Raw genomic sequence first — 17,795 nt, 5'->3', positions numbered from 1 at the left:
ACTTGGTCTCTTACCAGTCACTTACTCTTACTAGTAGTCTCTTACTAGCACTGTATGTATACATAACCTTTTCTTGATGTCTCCTGCCACTATTATTTTAACTAGGAATTCAATTATATCAATACTCTTGTTACTATTGTCAAGTATTTTAAAATATTGGAAATTGTTCATTCATCATTACTAAGGTTGCTTTGATTTCCATAAATTAATTTTGGTTAGTTTTCATTCTATACCCTGTGTTTCTCTGATTTCTTCTCAACTTCTCCTCAGTTTTTATGACTCTCCTTTGGGGAATTTTTGACCATTCATATATTGATGGACTGTCTTCTGTGATACAAATCTGAAATGTTGAAATCTCTCATAATCACTATATTATATTAAGGAGCACATTGATCTGACCTAGGTATATATTTATTGAGGCACTTTTCTCCTTGATTCTTAGAGATTTTTTTTTTCATTTTCATACAAGAGAGCCTTCCCTAGGTTTTTGCCAATTCTACATGGGATGTTTGTTCCTTTTCTAGAACCTCTGCTTTTTGAGCGCTGTAGTCCAGAACTTTCTCTTTTTTACGTACTACATATTGTTTTCTATTTTCCAATCACTTTACCCAATAAAATAAAAAGTCAACATTTTGTTCTGGGCCATTTAAATTTGTCTTATTTTGTTTTTTATTTTAAAAGTTCAGTTATACATCTGTGTCAATAATGTAATAAAGGATGAAAACACAGATTTCCTCTTGAAGGAATTTGACCAAGAGCAAGCCTAAATTTGAATTCACCACTTTGCTCCCTGTGTCTTCTGTCTGCCCATAGATTATGGCTACTGGTCTAGTTGTAGTCTGTCTACTGTGTTTATCTATCTGCTGTCTGACTGCCCTAATATCTCTTCCTAACAAAGGGTTTTGCTCTGTAGTTTTTGAACAACAGAAAGTCAGGCCTGAGAAAGAGACAAAGGATTCTTTACAGAAGCATGTAACAGATTTTTAAAGGGTAGAAGTCATTTTATTGACTCTCCCCAACTCACTCAAAATAGTAAAAATAACCTCAAAGAGGCATTATCAAGCTACACCTGCATGTTGTTTTCAAATTGTATGGTAGATACTTATTTTGTAAGTTTGCTCCCAACATATTGGCTGCTTTTAGCAAATGACTCTCACAACATATACTTACACACATGTTACTCTGAGTCAGGGGCCTATAAGAATAAATTTTGGTCATAGACATAGAAGAATTAATAACCAACATCAAAGCTATACATTAGCTTAAGTTGTAAAAGCTGAAGACAGAAAATTCAAACCAAATATGGTGGCTTGTTACATTGTTCTCTTAATTTCAGGTTAAACAAACAGCCTGAATATACAACAAGATATCAATCTTAGCTCTTAAGTGATATCAAGATGTATAATTAACTTGGTTTGAAGCCCAGTCTCTGAATGTAAAATATATTTTCATAAAATTGTATCACCATGTACCCTATTAATGGGAAAGTCCACTACAACAGTCACTATGACATTCAGTACAGAGGGTCCTCAAAAATACTAAAAATAGTACTACTACAATCCCCTGTCCTGGGGAAGGGGACATGAACAAAACTTCATGCAGGAACACACCTGCATAAAAACCACTGGTAAACAAAGAAAATGAAGACAATGTGGAACTGTACTGAGACAGCAATATCAAGATTAGTGAGACCTGATGCCTGATGGAGTGTTACATATCACTAAGAAAGAAAAGCAGGCTGTCAGCGCACAATGACCTGAGATCTAATGCTTAAGATTCCTGCTTTATTTTTATTTAAAGGATCCTATTATAAGTATGTATATACTCCTATTTTTCAGATGACTCAGCAATTTATCCTGTCTTCAAAAATAAGGCTTTTTAACATATATGCCATTATGTGTGTGCATGAGTTTCATGTATAATGACCTAGTTCCTATGACTTGTAGTTGACCTTGACTTCTTGGGCATAATTGCTTTTCAATGAGTGAATAAGTAAATTAGTATATAACAATGGTACAATTTCACCAATAAAATCCTTTCAAAATGAAGGTATATTCATGTGTATTTAATGCTTTCTGACATACATATATTACATATATTTCCATAATTACTTTTGAATATGCTATTATTCTAATATATTTATGATAAATGTGACAGAAGTATATTTCCATTTATATTATAATTTGAATTGATCTTGCAATTTTAAAATTAAATATGGTTTTTCATAGATATATATAAATCTTAAATAGCCCTGAGTTAATTCCATATGTATGTTAGCACAAATTCAACCAACTTAATTTTAATAACAGAAAACCCAATAGCTATGATCAGTTGCTTGCATAGATATTAGCAATGGCAGATGCTGGAACCACCAGCAGGCCATCATCAACATTGAGAGGTTGTTAAACCAGGAATAGTAGACACACCTACAATCTCATTGCTCAAGGGATTAACTTCATGGCCACCCTGGGCTACAAAATACAATCCTGTCTCAATGAAAAACAAAACTAAAATAAGCAGTGGGGTGCTACTGGGTATCAAATACATACTGACTTCAGAAAGTTAAGTAAAAAAAAAAACGGCTCACTTATATCCCTTAAAATGATATTTAAACACAATATGTAGTACTTTTAAAATGCATATCATTTATTTAATGTATACCACAGAAGTTTTAATAATAGTTCTAAGACTGAAAGGACAAGGACTCAAAACTTATAGAATCTGAACTCAAAACCAGACCATTTCCCCTGATCTTTCCATTTAACACACTTAACTGAGCGGGTTGGGGAGAGAGAGACATAATCAAGGGACATCCAGCTAACTCCTGCTGCTGCCTCAATGACATCTAGTAACAGCAAAGAAACATCACTTCTCCTAGTGGACATGAAAATATTTGTCATTAAAATTTGTTGTTTCATCAATTTCACTATAGATTCGTTATAAATGAACATGGACTGAGCTTCAGAATTCAGAGGAAAGAAGAAAAGGAAATCCATTGTATGTTTGATATTACCTGAATTTTTTTTTATTTTACAATACAATTCAGTTCTACATATCAGCCATGGATTCCCTTGTTCTCCCCCCTCCTGCTCCCCTCCCTTCCTCCCAGCCCACCCCCCCATTCCCACCTCCTCCAGAGCAAAGCCTCCCCTGAGGACTGAGATTGACTTGGTAGACTCAGTCCAGGCAGGTCCAGTCCCCTCCTCCCAGGTCTAGCCAAGTGACCCTGCATAAGCCCCAGGTTTCAAACAGCCTACTCATGCAATGAGCACAGGACCCAGTCCCACTGCCTGGATGCCTCCCAAACAGATCAAGCAAATCAACTATCTCACCCATTCAAAGGGCCTGATCCAGTTTGGGGCCCCTCAGCCATTGGTTCATAGTTCGTGTGTTTCCATTCATTTGGCTATCGGTCCCTGTGCTTTATCCAACCTTGGGCTCAACAATTCTCGCTCATATAAAACCTCCTCTTTCTCGCTAACTGGACTCCTGGAGTTCCACCTGGGGCCTAGCCATGGATCTCTGCATCCAGATCCCTCAGTCATTGGATGGGGTTTCTAGCACGACAATTAGGGTGTTTGGCCATCCTATCACCAGATTAGGTCAGTTCGGGCTGTCTCTAAACCATTGCCAGCAGTCTATTGTGGGGGTATCTTTGTGGATTTCTTGGACCTCTCTAGCACTTTGCTTCTTCCTATTCCCATGTGGTCTTCATTTACCATGGTCTCCTATTCCTTGTTCTCCCTCTCTGTTCTTGATCCAGCTGGGATGATATCACCTGAATTTTTATTGTGCTTCTTAACATTCATTCTTTTTTTCTTACAATGAACTGATTCAACTTCATTTACTAATTATTCTTTACAGTTATATGCATGTTTTTCTGCTCCATCCTTTCCCATAGCATTCATCACTTTCCCTAATCATTCCAGACCATCATAGAGATGGTTGCCGCATCTGAAATGCTGTTCAGGCCCTCCTTGTGCTTAAATGTTGATCAGACATTTTTGCCTTCAGTCAGGTCACCTGCCACCTCCAAAAGAGCCCTTCCTACCAGCCAACCCCAAAAAGAAGGCAGTTGTTATCAGTACAATTACATTTGTTCAAGACATTGTGTATTATTTTTCTGACACAAACTCACATAAACAAAAATTATTTTTTAACAACTTCCTAGTCTGTAGCCTCTGAGATCAGAGTCATCACAGGCATCTTCACCATCAGCACAATTATATTTTATTTTAATTTTTTTATCCCTCACAAGGAAGCTGTACAATGCAAACCCACAGGAGGAAAGGAGTCCGAAGAGTAGGCAAGAGTCAAAGACATACCTGCTCTCAGTTAGGATTCCCACAAAAACATCGACTTAAGAGCCACAACATTTACACAGAGGACCTGGTGCACACCCCTGCAAGACACATGCTTGTCCCGTTCAGGCTCTCTGAGCCCATATGTGCCCTGTTTAGTTCATTCAGTTGCCCGTATTTTCTTGGGGTCTTCTGTCCCCTCTGATGCCTACAATCCTCCTGCCCCTCTTCTTCACTGAGCTACTATGAGAGGGACCAGATGAAGAGCTCCAATTTAGACTCTCTCCCCACATAATATCTGGCTGTATTTTTAATGTTTGACTAAAGTTCACATATCTTGATATCTAAAATAAGATACATGCTCAGTTTATATTTGTTACTTCATTAAACTGCATCGTTGTATGTAGAATTCTGAGAAAGAAAGTGGATTTTTTTTATTTTTCTTTATTAATAAATTTTCCACTCACTCTACATACCACCCACAGATACAACCTTCTCCCTCCTCCCACCCCCCAGCCCTCTCGCCCAAGCCACCCCACATCTCCACATCCCCCAAGTCAAGGTCTCCCATGGGGTGGTCAGCAGAGCCCAGCACACTGAACCTCGGCAGGTACATGCCCCTTCCCACTGCACCAAGGCTGCTCAAGGTGTCCCACCATAGGCACCAGATTCCCAAAAGCCTGCCCATGCTTCAGAGATGGATCCCAATCTCCTGCTTGGGTTTCCCCCAAACATGTTGAGCCAAACAACCATCTGCCATATCCAGAGGACCTAGTGCAGTCCTATGCGGGTTCCACAGCCACTAGTCTACAGTCCATGGGCTTCCACTAGTGTGGCCAGTCATCTCTGCAAGTCTTCCCATCATGATTTTGACGTCCCTCACCTGCAGAATCCTTTCTCTCTCTCATCAATTGGATCCCTGGAGCTCAGCCTGGTGCCTAGCCGTGGATCTCTACATCTGCCTTCATCAGTCACTGGACAAAGGCTCTATGATGACAGTTAGGGTATTCACTAGACTGGTCACAAGAGTAGACCAGACCAGACACCATCTGGACCACTGCCAGCAGTCCAAGGTGGGGTCATCTTTGTGGGTTCCTAAGAGGCTCCATAGCACCCTGCCTCTTCCTTTTCTCATGATGTCCTCATTTATCATGGTATCTCACTCCCTAGCCTCCCAATCTGTCCCTGGTCCAGTTTGACCCTCTCACTTCCCTCTGTTCTCATCCCCCACTCCTCGCCTTCTGCCACACCCCCACACTTAGTCCACTCATACAGATCTCATCCACTTCTTCTCTGGGTCATCCATGTGTCCCTCCTAGGGTCTTTCCCTGTTAGCTAGCCACTCTGGAGCTGTGGGTTGCAGTCTGACCATCCATTCCCTCACATCTAGTAATCACTTTTAAGTGAATACATATTATGTTTGTCCTTCTGAGTCTGGTTACTGCACACAGGATGATATTTTCTAGTTCCATCCATTTGCCTACAAATTTCATAATATCATTGTTTTTTTAAAGCTGAGTAGTACTCCATTGGTTATATGTGATTATTAAAGGGAAAAAACTGACTGCTAATAAATTAAGATTATTTGATTTACTTGAGTAAAAGAGGAAATTCTTAAAAACCAAAAAAAAGAGGAAATTCTTCTACCAATAAATAGTAAATTTGCTTAGTTAAATTCTACCCATTGAAGACATAACAGGTCCATATATTCACATACTTACCGTCAAGACCATGAGGGAAAAACCTGATATAGGGTCCCTTTAGCCTGAATGATCTAAAGAGTTTCATTTAAAGTCTTCAAGCACTGGAATTACAACAAACTCATCCATCAACTGCTCTTTCCCAAACAGATTTAAGACTAAAGAGAAAAGATCAGAGTGAAAAGGGCATTTCCTTCCTTATTTGAACCTTCTGAACAACAAAGTAAGTTTTGAAATGAACTCTCCTACAAAGATCCCCAGAGGGGTACTAACTGAATAAATGACACATTGTCTTTAATACTACTGAAATTTTTGTCTTGGTGGTACAGCGACATATGACTTCTAGATGTGCCCTAGTCAAAGATCTCACAGTTGTGGTTAAGATATTGATCAGTGGAAGAGCACTTGCCTAGCATGTAAGATGGCATGAATATTATTCCTCAAACACAAACTGCAAAGATATTCAAAATGTATATGTAAAAGATCTCATGACCATTTTGTTTCTGAGTATAATGTCATCCAGTACTTTGTACTTAAGTCCGTGTGATTTCTGCTACCTCCACACGAATCACCTAAGGATGATGTGGAATCTCATCTCTATGGCTCCCTCATTCCTAGATTGGCAGTTTACGTGTGACCCCATGATGCAGACATTGGACACATAGAGAAGCCAATTCCAACCCCCACTGCCAAACACACCAACTGCAGCCAGCCAGCAATGGGATGGCTAGGGACTGGTTAGACCTGTTCTTCTGGGGAACACTGGAGTTGAAAGACCTGCCCCTTTTCTGAATGGAGGACAAGTGGAACCACACACAAGACTCCTATCTAGGCCCTCATGAACCCCAAGAGCGCCGTGGTGCACACTCAGGACTCTTCAGAGCCTGCTTTCAGCCCCAAACTGCTCCTGGCACAGAAACACTCAGGAGCTAATAAATGCCTTGTCAGAAAAAAAAAATCCTTGTGATTTCTAAGCCTAAAGTGTACTGTACGAGTAGATGGGTACAAAAATGTGTTCTTTACCTTTCAATAATGACAAAACATACATATGCTTTTAGAAAGTTATAGAATAAACTATGCATTCTACCCTGAAAGGATAATGAGTTAATCATCCTTCACTGTATTTACTTCTGAAATTTCCTTGATATTTAACTTAATTTTAAATAGTGTTAAATAATTTTAATGCTACACTGTCCTTACCATTTGGTAGTTTTGTTTTTTTTTAAAATGTTATTTTAGTTGTTGTAACCATTGAAGTTTTTCAATACTGTGGGCCAAATCCAGGGACCCATGCATGTAAGCAAATGCTCTGCAAATGAACTGGTTCTTTCTGTAGTTGTAAACCTCAAGTGTCCTAAGATTAACTTCCATAACAAATACCGATTCCACTTAGGCAAACATCCTTTTCTTCAAAGTTTTTCTCAGTGCAATGTGGACATCCTTATTCCTTATACTGTAGATGAAAGGATTCAGCATTGGACCCACAACAGTATAAAAAATAGTAGATACTTTATCTTCATCCACAGATGCACTAGAAGGCTTAAGATACATGAATGCTGCAGCACCAAAGAAAAAAGAAACAGCTATTACATGGGAGCCACAGGTACTAAAGGCTTTTGACCTACCCTCAGCAGAATGGATGCGAAGGATGTTGGAAAGGATCAAGGTGTAAGAAATAAAGATAGTCAGGCTGGGCACTGTTACATTGATACCCACAACAATGAAAAGCAACAATTCATTGATGGTAGTACTTGTGCAGGAGAGCTTCAGGAGAGGAAGTACGTCACATACATACTGATTGATGATGTTGCCATCACAGAAGACAAGTCTCAGCATGCTACCAGTATGGGCCATGGCTCCCACAAACCCCATCACATACACACCCACCATCATCAAGTGGCAGACCTCATGGGACATGGTGACCTGGTAAAGCAGGGGTTTGCAGATGGCAGCATATCTGTCATAGGCCATGGCTGTCAAAATGTAGCATTCATCAATCACAAAGAAGCAGAAGAAAAAGAGCTGAGTCATGCACTCAGCATGGGAGATGATGTTCTGCTTCACAAAACTCACCAGCATTTTGGGGGTTATGACAGAGGAGTAGCAGAGATCTGTGAAGGCAAGGTTGAAGAGAAAGTAATACATAGGGGTGTGCAAGTGAGGGTTCAAAATGATCAGAACAATCAAACCCAGGTTTCCAGCCATGGAGACCACATAGATTCCCAAGAAGAGGAAGAAGAGAGGCAGCTGGAACTCTGGCTGCTGTGTCAAGCCCAGAAGGATGAACTCCTTCACTGAAGAGTCATTTTCTGAGGCCATTCTTCTCAGGATCATATCTGAGAGAACAGTAACATTAAATAGTAACATTAAAATGAAATCCCAGGCTTCTTCAACATATCCCATTAAAATGAGACTAAGAACCAGAACCAAATGATAAACTGAAGTGCACACTTCTCTGTGCCTCTGTTTTTTACAATTTTGGAGTTCATTTATAGAAATAACCACAAATAAACGGAAGGCCATTTCTTTGAGAATAATATTCAGGTCACCAATGACCATTCTTGGTTCTACAGCATCACTGTTCTTCTATCTTGACAATCAACCTCCCTATTCAGGCTTAGTGGTCAGCTCAAAAAAGAAGAGACAAGGCACATCAAAGACTCCTGGATTGCTCAGAGTTGGTTTGGAAGGAAAAAAATCATGCATCCAATTCATTGCTTACCTTTGTGCGTGGGGAACTCACAAGTCACCTTAGTAACTTTTCTACTCTGCTCCCACAGAGGGGCAGGTACACATGTCACAGGTGAGCTGTAAGGTGGATAGCCTAGAAACAATGATGTTTTCTGTTGTTACTAGGTTTACCTTTTTCTTGGTGAGGGTAATTCTTTTTTCCTGGGTAATCCAGAGCCCTCATTCTTCTTGATTCTGAAATCCATGAGCTATAGTACATGATTTCCAATGGTGACTTTTCCCAGAATGTCTTCTTTATCCCAGGGGTTGATAAAAAATGTCTACTAATGTCACAAGAGTCACCTGGTAATGACCCAAGAGGGTTTTATGAGTTTGTAATCTTAGGGACCTAATTAAAAATTGAAAAGTTTATGTTTACCAGGCATTTTCCCCCAGAGATCAGGCTTTGTTGCCATCGTGCTTACAAACTAGTTCAAGAATAATGACATTGGCTGATTGGAGGTATACACTATTGTTTTGTTTTGTTGTTATTGTGTGAGAATTTTATACACATACACAATGTGTTCTGATGTAGTTTATTCTTGATTTGTTTCTCCTCTGATTTTCTTCATCCTCTGACCATTATTTCTTCCTAGCTTCATCTTTTCAATTTCTTTAACCCACTGACTCTACTTGTCACTACCTGTATTATATGAGTATAGAGTCACCTACTTGACAGTAGGTAGCCTCTTAGGGGCTGCATCCTGGAAACTAACCATGTTTCCCACACTAGCCATTAACTGCCAATAGTTCCTCAGCTAGAGGTAGATTTCATTACCATTCCCCTACCTTACATTCCTGGATTTTCAGGCTTGATTTTACAGAGATCTTATGCATACTATTATAACCATTGTGAGATCCTTGGGTACATCTTTAAAACCTTGTTTTGATGTAGTCACCTATCACTTGCGGCTCTTACAATCTTTTCACCCCTACTTACCTTATGATCCCTGAGACTTGGTAAAAGAGGTATGATGTGGAGGTCCCAGTTTGGAATGAGCATTCACAGTCTCTTATTCTCTACCTGTTGAGAAACTGTAGATATGTATTAATCACCATCTCTGATAAAGGTTGAGATATTCACTAATCAATGGATATAACAAAGAGTCATTCAGAGTCAGTTTACAAGTATATCCATAGCAGAATAACAGTCATAAGTACTTCCCTCAGGCCTATGACCTTTCTAGATTCAGAAGTTCAGTACAAGAACCATGTTAGAACTGAGTTTTTCTGTGGAGCAAGCCTGAAATCCAATCCAAAAGTGGTTGGTGGTTGATTACTCCTACAACATTCATGACAATATTGCACTCGTGGGTGTGTTCTGTCAGGTTAGCCATCACTATAGCTCCCATGAATCCTACCATAGTGAATTTGATTATTGCATTTTTCTTCAATAACATGTATAGACTTTTAGCACTATAAAAGCTAGACAATACCAGATTCCCTTCCCAATTTCTTACACAAGACTTGACCAACTTTTAAATATGTATCATTATTCAAATAATGATACATACTGCTATCTCTTTAACTGCACAAAATAGTTGAGAGACAGCTGGCAAGAAAATAATAGTTTCTCATCAGGCTTTGAATTATGCTGAGGGAAATTAATGCTTAGGAAAACATTATGTAATGGCAGTAAAATTATCACACTGCTTTTCAGGTTGGTGTGTTTTAGTTAATGGTTTGGAATTTGGAATAGAATGTAGGTAGACATGATCTAAGTCCATTTTTCAATATGAAATTACCAAAGAGTAAAAAAAGCAAATACAAAAAGTGGACATATGCAAACATAGAAATGTTTTTTTAATTTGCATATGTTTATTGTATACATTGGGTTTCATAAGGACATTTCCATACACATATGACCCCATTCATATCCTCTCCCCTTTCTCATCCACTCAAATATATCATTAACTTTGACCATATTTACTTTCTATTTCCCTCTTTTATGTGTGTGTTTTATTTATTAAGAAATTTTCTATTCATTTTACACACCAACCACAAATCCAACTCTCATCCCTCCTCCCGCTCAGCCCCAGCCATTTCCCCTAATCCATCCACCTTTCTCTCCTCTGAAAATATAAGACCTCCCATGGGGAGTCAGCAAAGCCTGGTATATTAGGTTGAGACAGATCCAAGCTTCTCCTATGGTGAGACACCTTGCACAGAAATATTTTTCTTAATTCTGCTACATAATAAGCTACTAGATAGACACCAGCTTTGTTTCTCCATGTTATGACATGAATATATGGTGTCTTCTGAAATTGGGTCTAATCATCAAGTTTGGGATAATCAAGAGCAGTATCAATAGTAATATCTGTAATATCTGGGGATCTATGGGGCACAATTAGATAACAACTCAAAAACAGGTAGTTCATTCCTGGTTCTAGGTTTTATTTGATAGCTTGTGGTGTCTAGCAGGAACACTGTCTTCAAATGATATTGAATTTCAACTTAAACTCATTTTAGACATGAAGATATTTCAAGAACTTGTACAGTAGTAGTTTACACGTGACTTTCTCAAAAGTCTTTAGTGTTACTTATCCCTCCTCAAACTCCCTCCTCTACTCTGCCCTCCCATCTCCTGCCTGACCCAGTCCTTCCTGCTCTGGTGTTCCCCATTCTTCCTGCACATCACCTGTGCTCCAGTGTTGCCTATATTTTATTCCTGCCCATTTGGAAACTCTCCAAAGAGAAAAGCATGAAAACCTGTCCTGTATACAATGGTTTCTCCATACTTTCTATCACTAGATGAAATCTTATACCCTTGTTTATAATGTCTGCTTTCTTACATATTGCGCACTCATGTTGCTTAATCTAAGTCCATAACATCAAAGTGAAATTGGCTGTTCTCTTCTAAAGCACTTAAAACAATTAAAGTTGACATATTCCGGGGGTTCTCATTAAATATATATATAGAAATAATGAATTGTGGAAAATCTAAAAGAAATGGAAAATTTTCTGGATAGGGACTACATACCTAAGTTAAATCAAGACCAGATAAACTATTTAAATAGTCCAATAACCCCTAAGGAAATAGAATCAGTCATTAAACTCTCCCAACCAAAAAAAATCCCAGGACCAGATGGTTTCAGTGCAGAATTCTACCAGATCTTCAAAGAAGAGTTAATACCAATACTCTTTAAATTGCTCCACACAATAGAAACAGAAGGAACATTACCAAACTCCTATGAGGCTACAACTACCCTGATTCATAAACCAAACAAAGACACAACAAAGAAAGAGAACTACAGAACAATCTCCTCATGAACATTGATGCAAAAATACTCAATAAAATACTGGCTAACAGACTCCAAGAACACATCAAAACAATTATCCACCATGATCAAGTAGGCTTCATCCCAGGGATGCAAGGGTGGTTCAATATATGAAAGTCCGTCAATGTAATGCACCATATAAACAAACTCAAAGAAAAAAACACATGATCATCTCACTAGATGCAGAAAAGGCATTTGACAAAATCCAACACCCCTTCATGATAAAGGTCTTGGAGCAATCAGGAATACAGGAAACATACCTAAACATGATAAAGGCAATTTACAGCAAGCCAACAGCAAAGATCAAATTAAATGGAGAGAAACTCAAAGCAATTCCACTAAAATAAGGAACAAGGCAAGGCTGTCCACTCTCTCCACACTTATTCAATATAGTACTTGAAGTTCTAGCCAGAGCAATAAGACAACATAAGGAGATTAAGGGGATACAAATTGGAAAGGAAGAAGTCAAGCTTTCTCTATTTGCAGATGACATGATAGTATACTTGAGTGACCACAAAGATTCAACCAAGGAACTGACACAGCTTATAAACACCTTCAGCAACATAGCAGGATACAAGATCAACTCAAAAAAATCAGTAGCACCGGGCAGTGGTGGCACACGCCTTTAATCCCAGCACTCAGGAGGCAGAGGCAGGCGAATCTCTATGAGTCCAAGGCCAGCCTGGGCTACAGAGTGAGTTCCAGGAAAGGCACAAGCTACACAGGGAAACTCTGTCTCAAAAAACCAAAAAGAAAAAAAAATCAGTAGCCCTCCTATATACAATTGACAAACAGGCTGAGAAGGAAATCAGAGATACATCACCATTACAATAGCCACAAATGATATAAAATACCTTGAGGTAACATTAACCACCCAAGTGAAGGACCTATATGACAAGAACTTTAAGTCCCTGAAAAAAGAATTTGAAGAAGATGTCAGAAAATGGAAAGATCTCCCATGCTCATGGATAGGCAGGATTAACATAGTAAAAATGGCAATCTTACCCAAAACAATCTACAGACACAATGCAATCCCCATCAAAATACCAACACAATTCTCACAGACCTGGAAAGAATAATACTCAACTTCATATGGAAAAACAAAAAACCCAGGATAGCCAAAAGAATAAAACAACATGTACAATAAAACAACCTCTGGAGGCATCACGATCCCTGACTTCAAGCTCTAATATAGAGCTACAGTAATAAAAACAGCTTGATATTGGCATAAAAACTGACATGTGGACCAATGGAATTGAATTGAAGACCCTGACATTAACCCGTACACCTATGAATATATAATTTTCAACAAAGAAGCCAAAACTGTACAATGGAAAAAAGAAAGCATCTTCAACAAATGGTGTTGGCATAACTGGATATCAACATGTAGAAGGCTACAAATAGATCCATATCTGTCACCGTGCACAAAACATAAGTCCAAGTGGATCAAAGACTTCAACATAAATCCAGTTACTCTGAACCTGCTAAAAGAGAAAGTAGAAAGTAGTCTTAAACACATTGGCACAGGAGATCACTTCCTAAATATAACACCAGTAGCACAGACACTGAGAGAAACAATCAATCAAAGGGACCTCTTGAAACTGAGAAGCTTTTGTAGAGCAAAGGACACAGTCAACAAGGCAAAGCAACAGCCTACAGAATGGGAAAAGGTCTTCACCAACCCCACAGCTGACAAAGGACTGATATCCAGAATATATAAAGAACTCAAATTAGACATCAAAATGCCCAACAGTCCAATTAAGAAATGGGCTATAGAACTAAACAGAGAATTCTCAACAGAGGAAACACAATGGCTGAAAGACATTTAAGGAATCTCAACATCCATAATTATCAGGGATATGCAAATCAAAATGAATCTAAGATACCACCTTATGCCTGTCAGAATGACTAAGATCAAAAACACTGAAGACACCTTAAGCTGGAAAGGATGAGGATCTAGGGGAACTCTCCTCCACTGCTGGTAGGAATGCAAGCTTGTACCACCACTTTGGAAATCAATATAGCACTTTCTTCGAAAATTGGGAATCAATCTCTCCCAAGATCCAGCTATACCACTCTTGAGCATATACCCAAAAATGCTCAATCATACCACAAGGGCTCTTGCTCAGCTATGTTCATTTCAGCATTGTTTGTAATAGCCAGAACCTGGAAACAACCTAGATGCCCTTCGGATAAATAAAATGTGGTACATATACACATAGAATACTAGTCAGCAGAGAAAAACAATGACATCCTGGGGTTTGCAGGAAAATGGATGGATCTAGAAAAATCATCCTGAGTGACATAACCTAGACTCAATTTTATTCCTAAGAAATATGTTTTCTGATCCATTGTTATAATTATATTATATATAATTATAAAAATAATTAATAAATTAATGAATATAATTAAATAAATTATACAATTCTATTACAAACTTAAAGCTAAAAGCCTTGAATACAAAATGCTGGCAACTTCTTAATGATTTCCTAATATAAATCCCACTTTCAAGTAATATATATGGCAGCAAGGTGGGAGGCTATGCAACAAATGCCTTCATTATATTCAAAATAAAATCTCATATCTGCTGAGCAGCTTAACAAGATCATAATTCTGTGTATGTCTCATTTTTCTCATTTCAAAATAAAAGCAATAACAGTAGTGTCCTATATTTAAGAAAGTTATGAAAAAAAGTTCTTAGAACAGTGTCTAGCATATAATAACTCAATAGACACTGTCATGACTGTTGGCAATAACAGTGTTACACTAAAATGTATTTTATTGATTCAGAGAGGCTCCAAATTTTTACTACATGCATTTTTTCCTGTATGATTTTTGAATAAATGCCAAAAATATAAGGGCAAAAATAAAGGTGATAAAATATTTTTTTAAAAACTCTAACAAAACAACCTGAAAAATTATTGAAATTTTGGCATTAAGTAACCTCTTATCCATGTTAATAAATATGTAGAAAATAAACCTATCAGATGGAGAATGTCTTTCTGTACACTGTGAATATGTGTTCCTATGATTGATTGATAAATAAAGTTTTGGCCTATGGCAAGGCAGCTTAGAGGCAGGTGGGAAATTCAAAGAGAAAGACAGGAAGAAGGCAGGGAGAGATGCCAGCGAGCCACCCAAGGACTACATGTAATAGGATGCAGGTAAAGCCACAGGACATGTGGCAATACATACATTAATAATTAATAATTAATAATAATTAATATAATAATTAATAATTAAATAATAATTAATATAAGCCTCTGTGTGTTTAAGTGGGAATTCAGGGCCACAGGAACTGGGCAGGACCAGAAAAACTTCAGCTACACCTATCAAATAAGGAAATGCATATACAAAATTACTACAAAAATCAAGAAAGAAATCAGTTTGAGATAAAGAATACAAGCCATGGATTTTCTTGGATAGAAAAGATACATAAGAAAAAGTAGTAGGTGGTGTTGTCTTACATAAAAAAAGCTAACAGAAAAAAGGTCTTAATGCGATTTAGGAAATGGGCACCATTTGGATACAAATGAATCAGTGATTGCCTCCAGACAAAGATGGTCACATGCAAATCATATTGCACAGCAGAAGGACAAGTGATACTATAGAAAACTTGGTGATACTGTTGAAACATGAGAAGAAAGCAAAATAAATTAGTAAATCCTAGGTAATAAAAAAGATAAGAAATGAGAGAGAAACAGCAGATAGGTAGAAACAGATCTAAGAGAAATACACCTGAGTAGATCAGCTTGTGATTCTCTTCATGGTTCTCTTCACATCCTTGTTTTTGAGGCTGTAAATGAGCGGTTTCAGCATGGGCACCAAAGAGGTATAAAAGACTGAGAAAATTTTGCCCTAGCCCCCAGTTTCAGCAAATGATGGTTTGACATAAGCAAGCAGCTCAGATCCGTAGAAGAGACTAACAGTTATGTGAGACCCACGGGTTCACATGGCTTTGAACCAGCCCTTACCTGATGACATATGAATGAGACTAGATAAAGTGATAGCAGTACCCACCACAATGAAGCTCACAAGTTCGTTGACATAGGTGCTACTGCAGGAGCTGGAGAAGAGGGAAGATGTCACACATGTAGTGGTTGATGATGTTAGAATCACAAAAGCTGAGCCTGATCATACACCCTGTGTGAGCCATGGCTCCGGCAAACCTCATCAAATAAGAACTAAGTATCAGCATAAAACATATTCCAGGTGACATAATAACCTTGTACAGCAGTGGCTGACAGATGGCCAAATAGTAATCATAGGCCATGGCTGTCAGTACATAACACTCTGAGCTCACAAAAAAGAAGAAAAACAGCTGAGTCATGCATCCTGTAAAGGAGATGGTGTTCTTCTCTAAAACAAAACTCATCAGCACTTTGGGGGTAAAAACAAATGAATAACAGAAATCAATGAAGGGTAGGTTGAAGATAAAAATAATACATGGGAGTGTGAAGGTCTGAATTTAAGAAAATGAGACTCATTAAGCTCAAGTTTCCCATCACGGTGACTGTGTAATTCACAAAGAACAGAACAAATAAGGACAGCTGGAGCTCAGGTTGGTCTGTCAGTCCCATAAGAATGAACTTAGACACTGAAGAGTCATTTCCCATGGTCATTTGCTTCATATGTGACATCTGCAAGAATACGTCTAGAAATCAACTTTAACCAATAATGCATTTTTCACTCCAAGTGGAGAGCAAGATCAAGTTTAGTGATTTCCATGTATGAGTTCAGAGAACACATAGCTGGACCTCCAAAGAGTAAAACCTGTTCATGTTGATTACTAAGGAATCTCTATTTCCTTTTCTCCTACCCATAATATTTATCCACAAAAAAAGATGTCAACCAATGACTAGTGACTCAATGTAATTTATTCCTGTTCTTTTGTTATTTGCTAATAATTAAGGATGAAAACAATAATGCTAAGGAGTTTTTTCTAAAACTCAAGATTCATGAAACTCTGAATTTCAAGGGAAATTGTCAAGACATAACTTCAATGCTCACCATTGGTCACCTAGAAACTTTCTTGCTTTGGAAGCTCTTGGTAGCTTCTTTTTCACTGTCTTAGGATATCCAAAGTTACTGGTAATGATATGGGTGATTGCAACCAGTACAGATAATGTGTGACTCTCTAGAAGAGGTTTATTGTGGGAAATGACATTTCTCTAGAATGTTCTTTCCACATACTCAAAGCAAAACAGCAATTTTACATGAGTCTCCAAAACACTACCTTACTCAAATGAGAATATGAAGGTCAAGTTTTCTGAGAAAAGTGTTTTAAGTACAGAAAAGAATTATCTTCTTTATTATATTCTTCCTGTGGGATGGGCCCCTTGAGGGTAAAAATTACTGAGTTTGTTTACATCAAATGCTATAAAACTAAGGTGAATCTTTTGAGATTCACAGTCCTATTTAGTTTCTAATTCCCATAAGGGAGTATCTAGTTCCCAGGGCAGAGTCAAGACTGGTCCCCTTTGTCATTCTCATTATGCTCTGCACAACTCTACAAAGGAGTGTTCAGAGAACTGCTCACTTGCCATTTGCAGCTTTCCTATGAGCATCATTGATTGCAGTAATAAATAGCAGACCACAGGTTTAAAACTCTACCAGACAGACAGATAGATAGATAAAACTACAAATAAATTTAGAGAGTGGAAACAGGCATTCACATAATATGAGTTTACATCTAGGACTTTCCATTTTTTAACAGTGTAGATGTAGACTTCAATGACCCTTGTTTACATATAATCATATCTGCATATGGGATCAGTACATATATT

At 38.1% G+C, this 17,795-nt stretch overlaps 1 protein-coding gene and 1 pseudogene across 1 annotated transcript; both read right to left on the bottom strand.

The window, feature by feature from the left end:
* Nucleotides 1-7,327: 7,327 nt before the first annotated feature.
* LOC102914327 (olfactory receptor 8B8-like) lies at nt 7,328-8,335 on the bottom strand. The gene has a single exon (XM_006998434.3). It carries the CDS (start codon nt 8,333-8,335, stop codon nt 7,391-7,393), a length of 945 nt encoding a protein of 314 aa, XP_006998496.3. The 3' UTR covers nt 7,328-7,390.
* A 7,421-nt stretch (nt 8,336-15,756) lies between these two features.
* LOC102907937 (olfactory receptor 8C8-like) lies at nt 15,757-16,649 on the bottom strand (annotated as a pseudogene).
* Between the last annotated feature and the right edge of the window lie 1,146 nt (nt 16,650-17,795).

This window comes from Peromyscus maniculatus, chromosome 7, assembly GCF_049852395.1.
Source record: "Peromyscus maniculatus bairdii isolate BWxNUB_F1_BW_parent chromosome 7, HU_Pman_BW_mat_3.1, whole genome shotgun sequence".
Lineage (NCBI taxonomy): Eukaryota > Metazoa > Chordata > Mammalia > Rodentia > Cricetidae > Peromyscus > Peromyscus maniculatus.
Note: the sequence above shows the minus strand (reverse complement) of the source record. Positions and strands in the feature narration are given on the sequence as shown.

Excerpts from the sequence above, each read along its gene's own strand:
- LOC102914327 (XM_006998434.3), bottom strand. The coding sequence starts at position 8,335 with ATGATCCTGAGAAGAATGGCCTCAGAAAATGACTCTTCAGTGAAGGAG.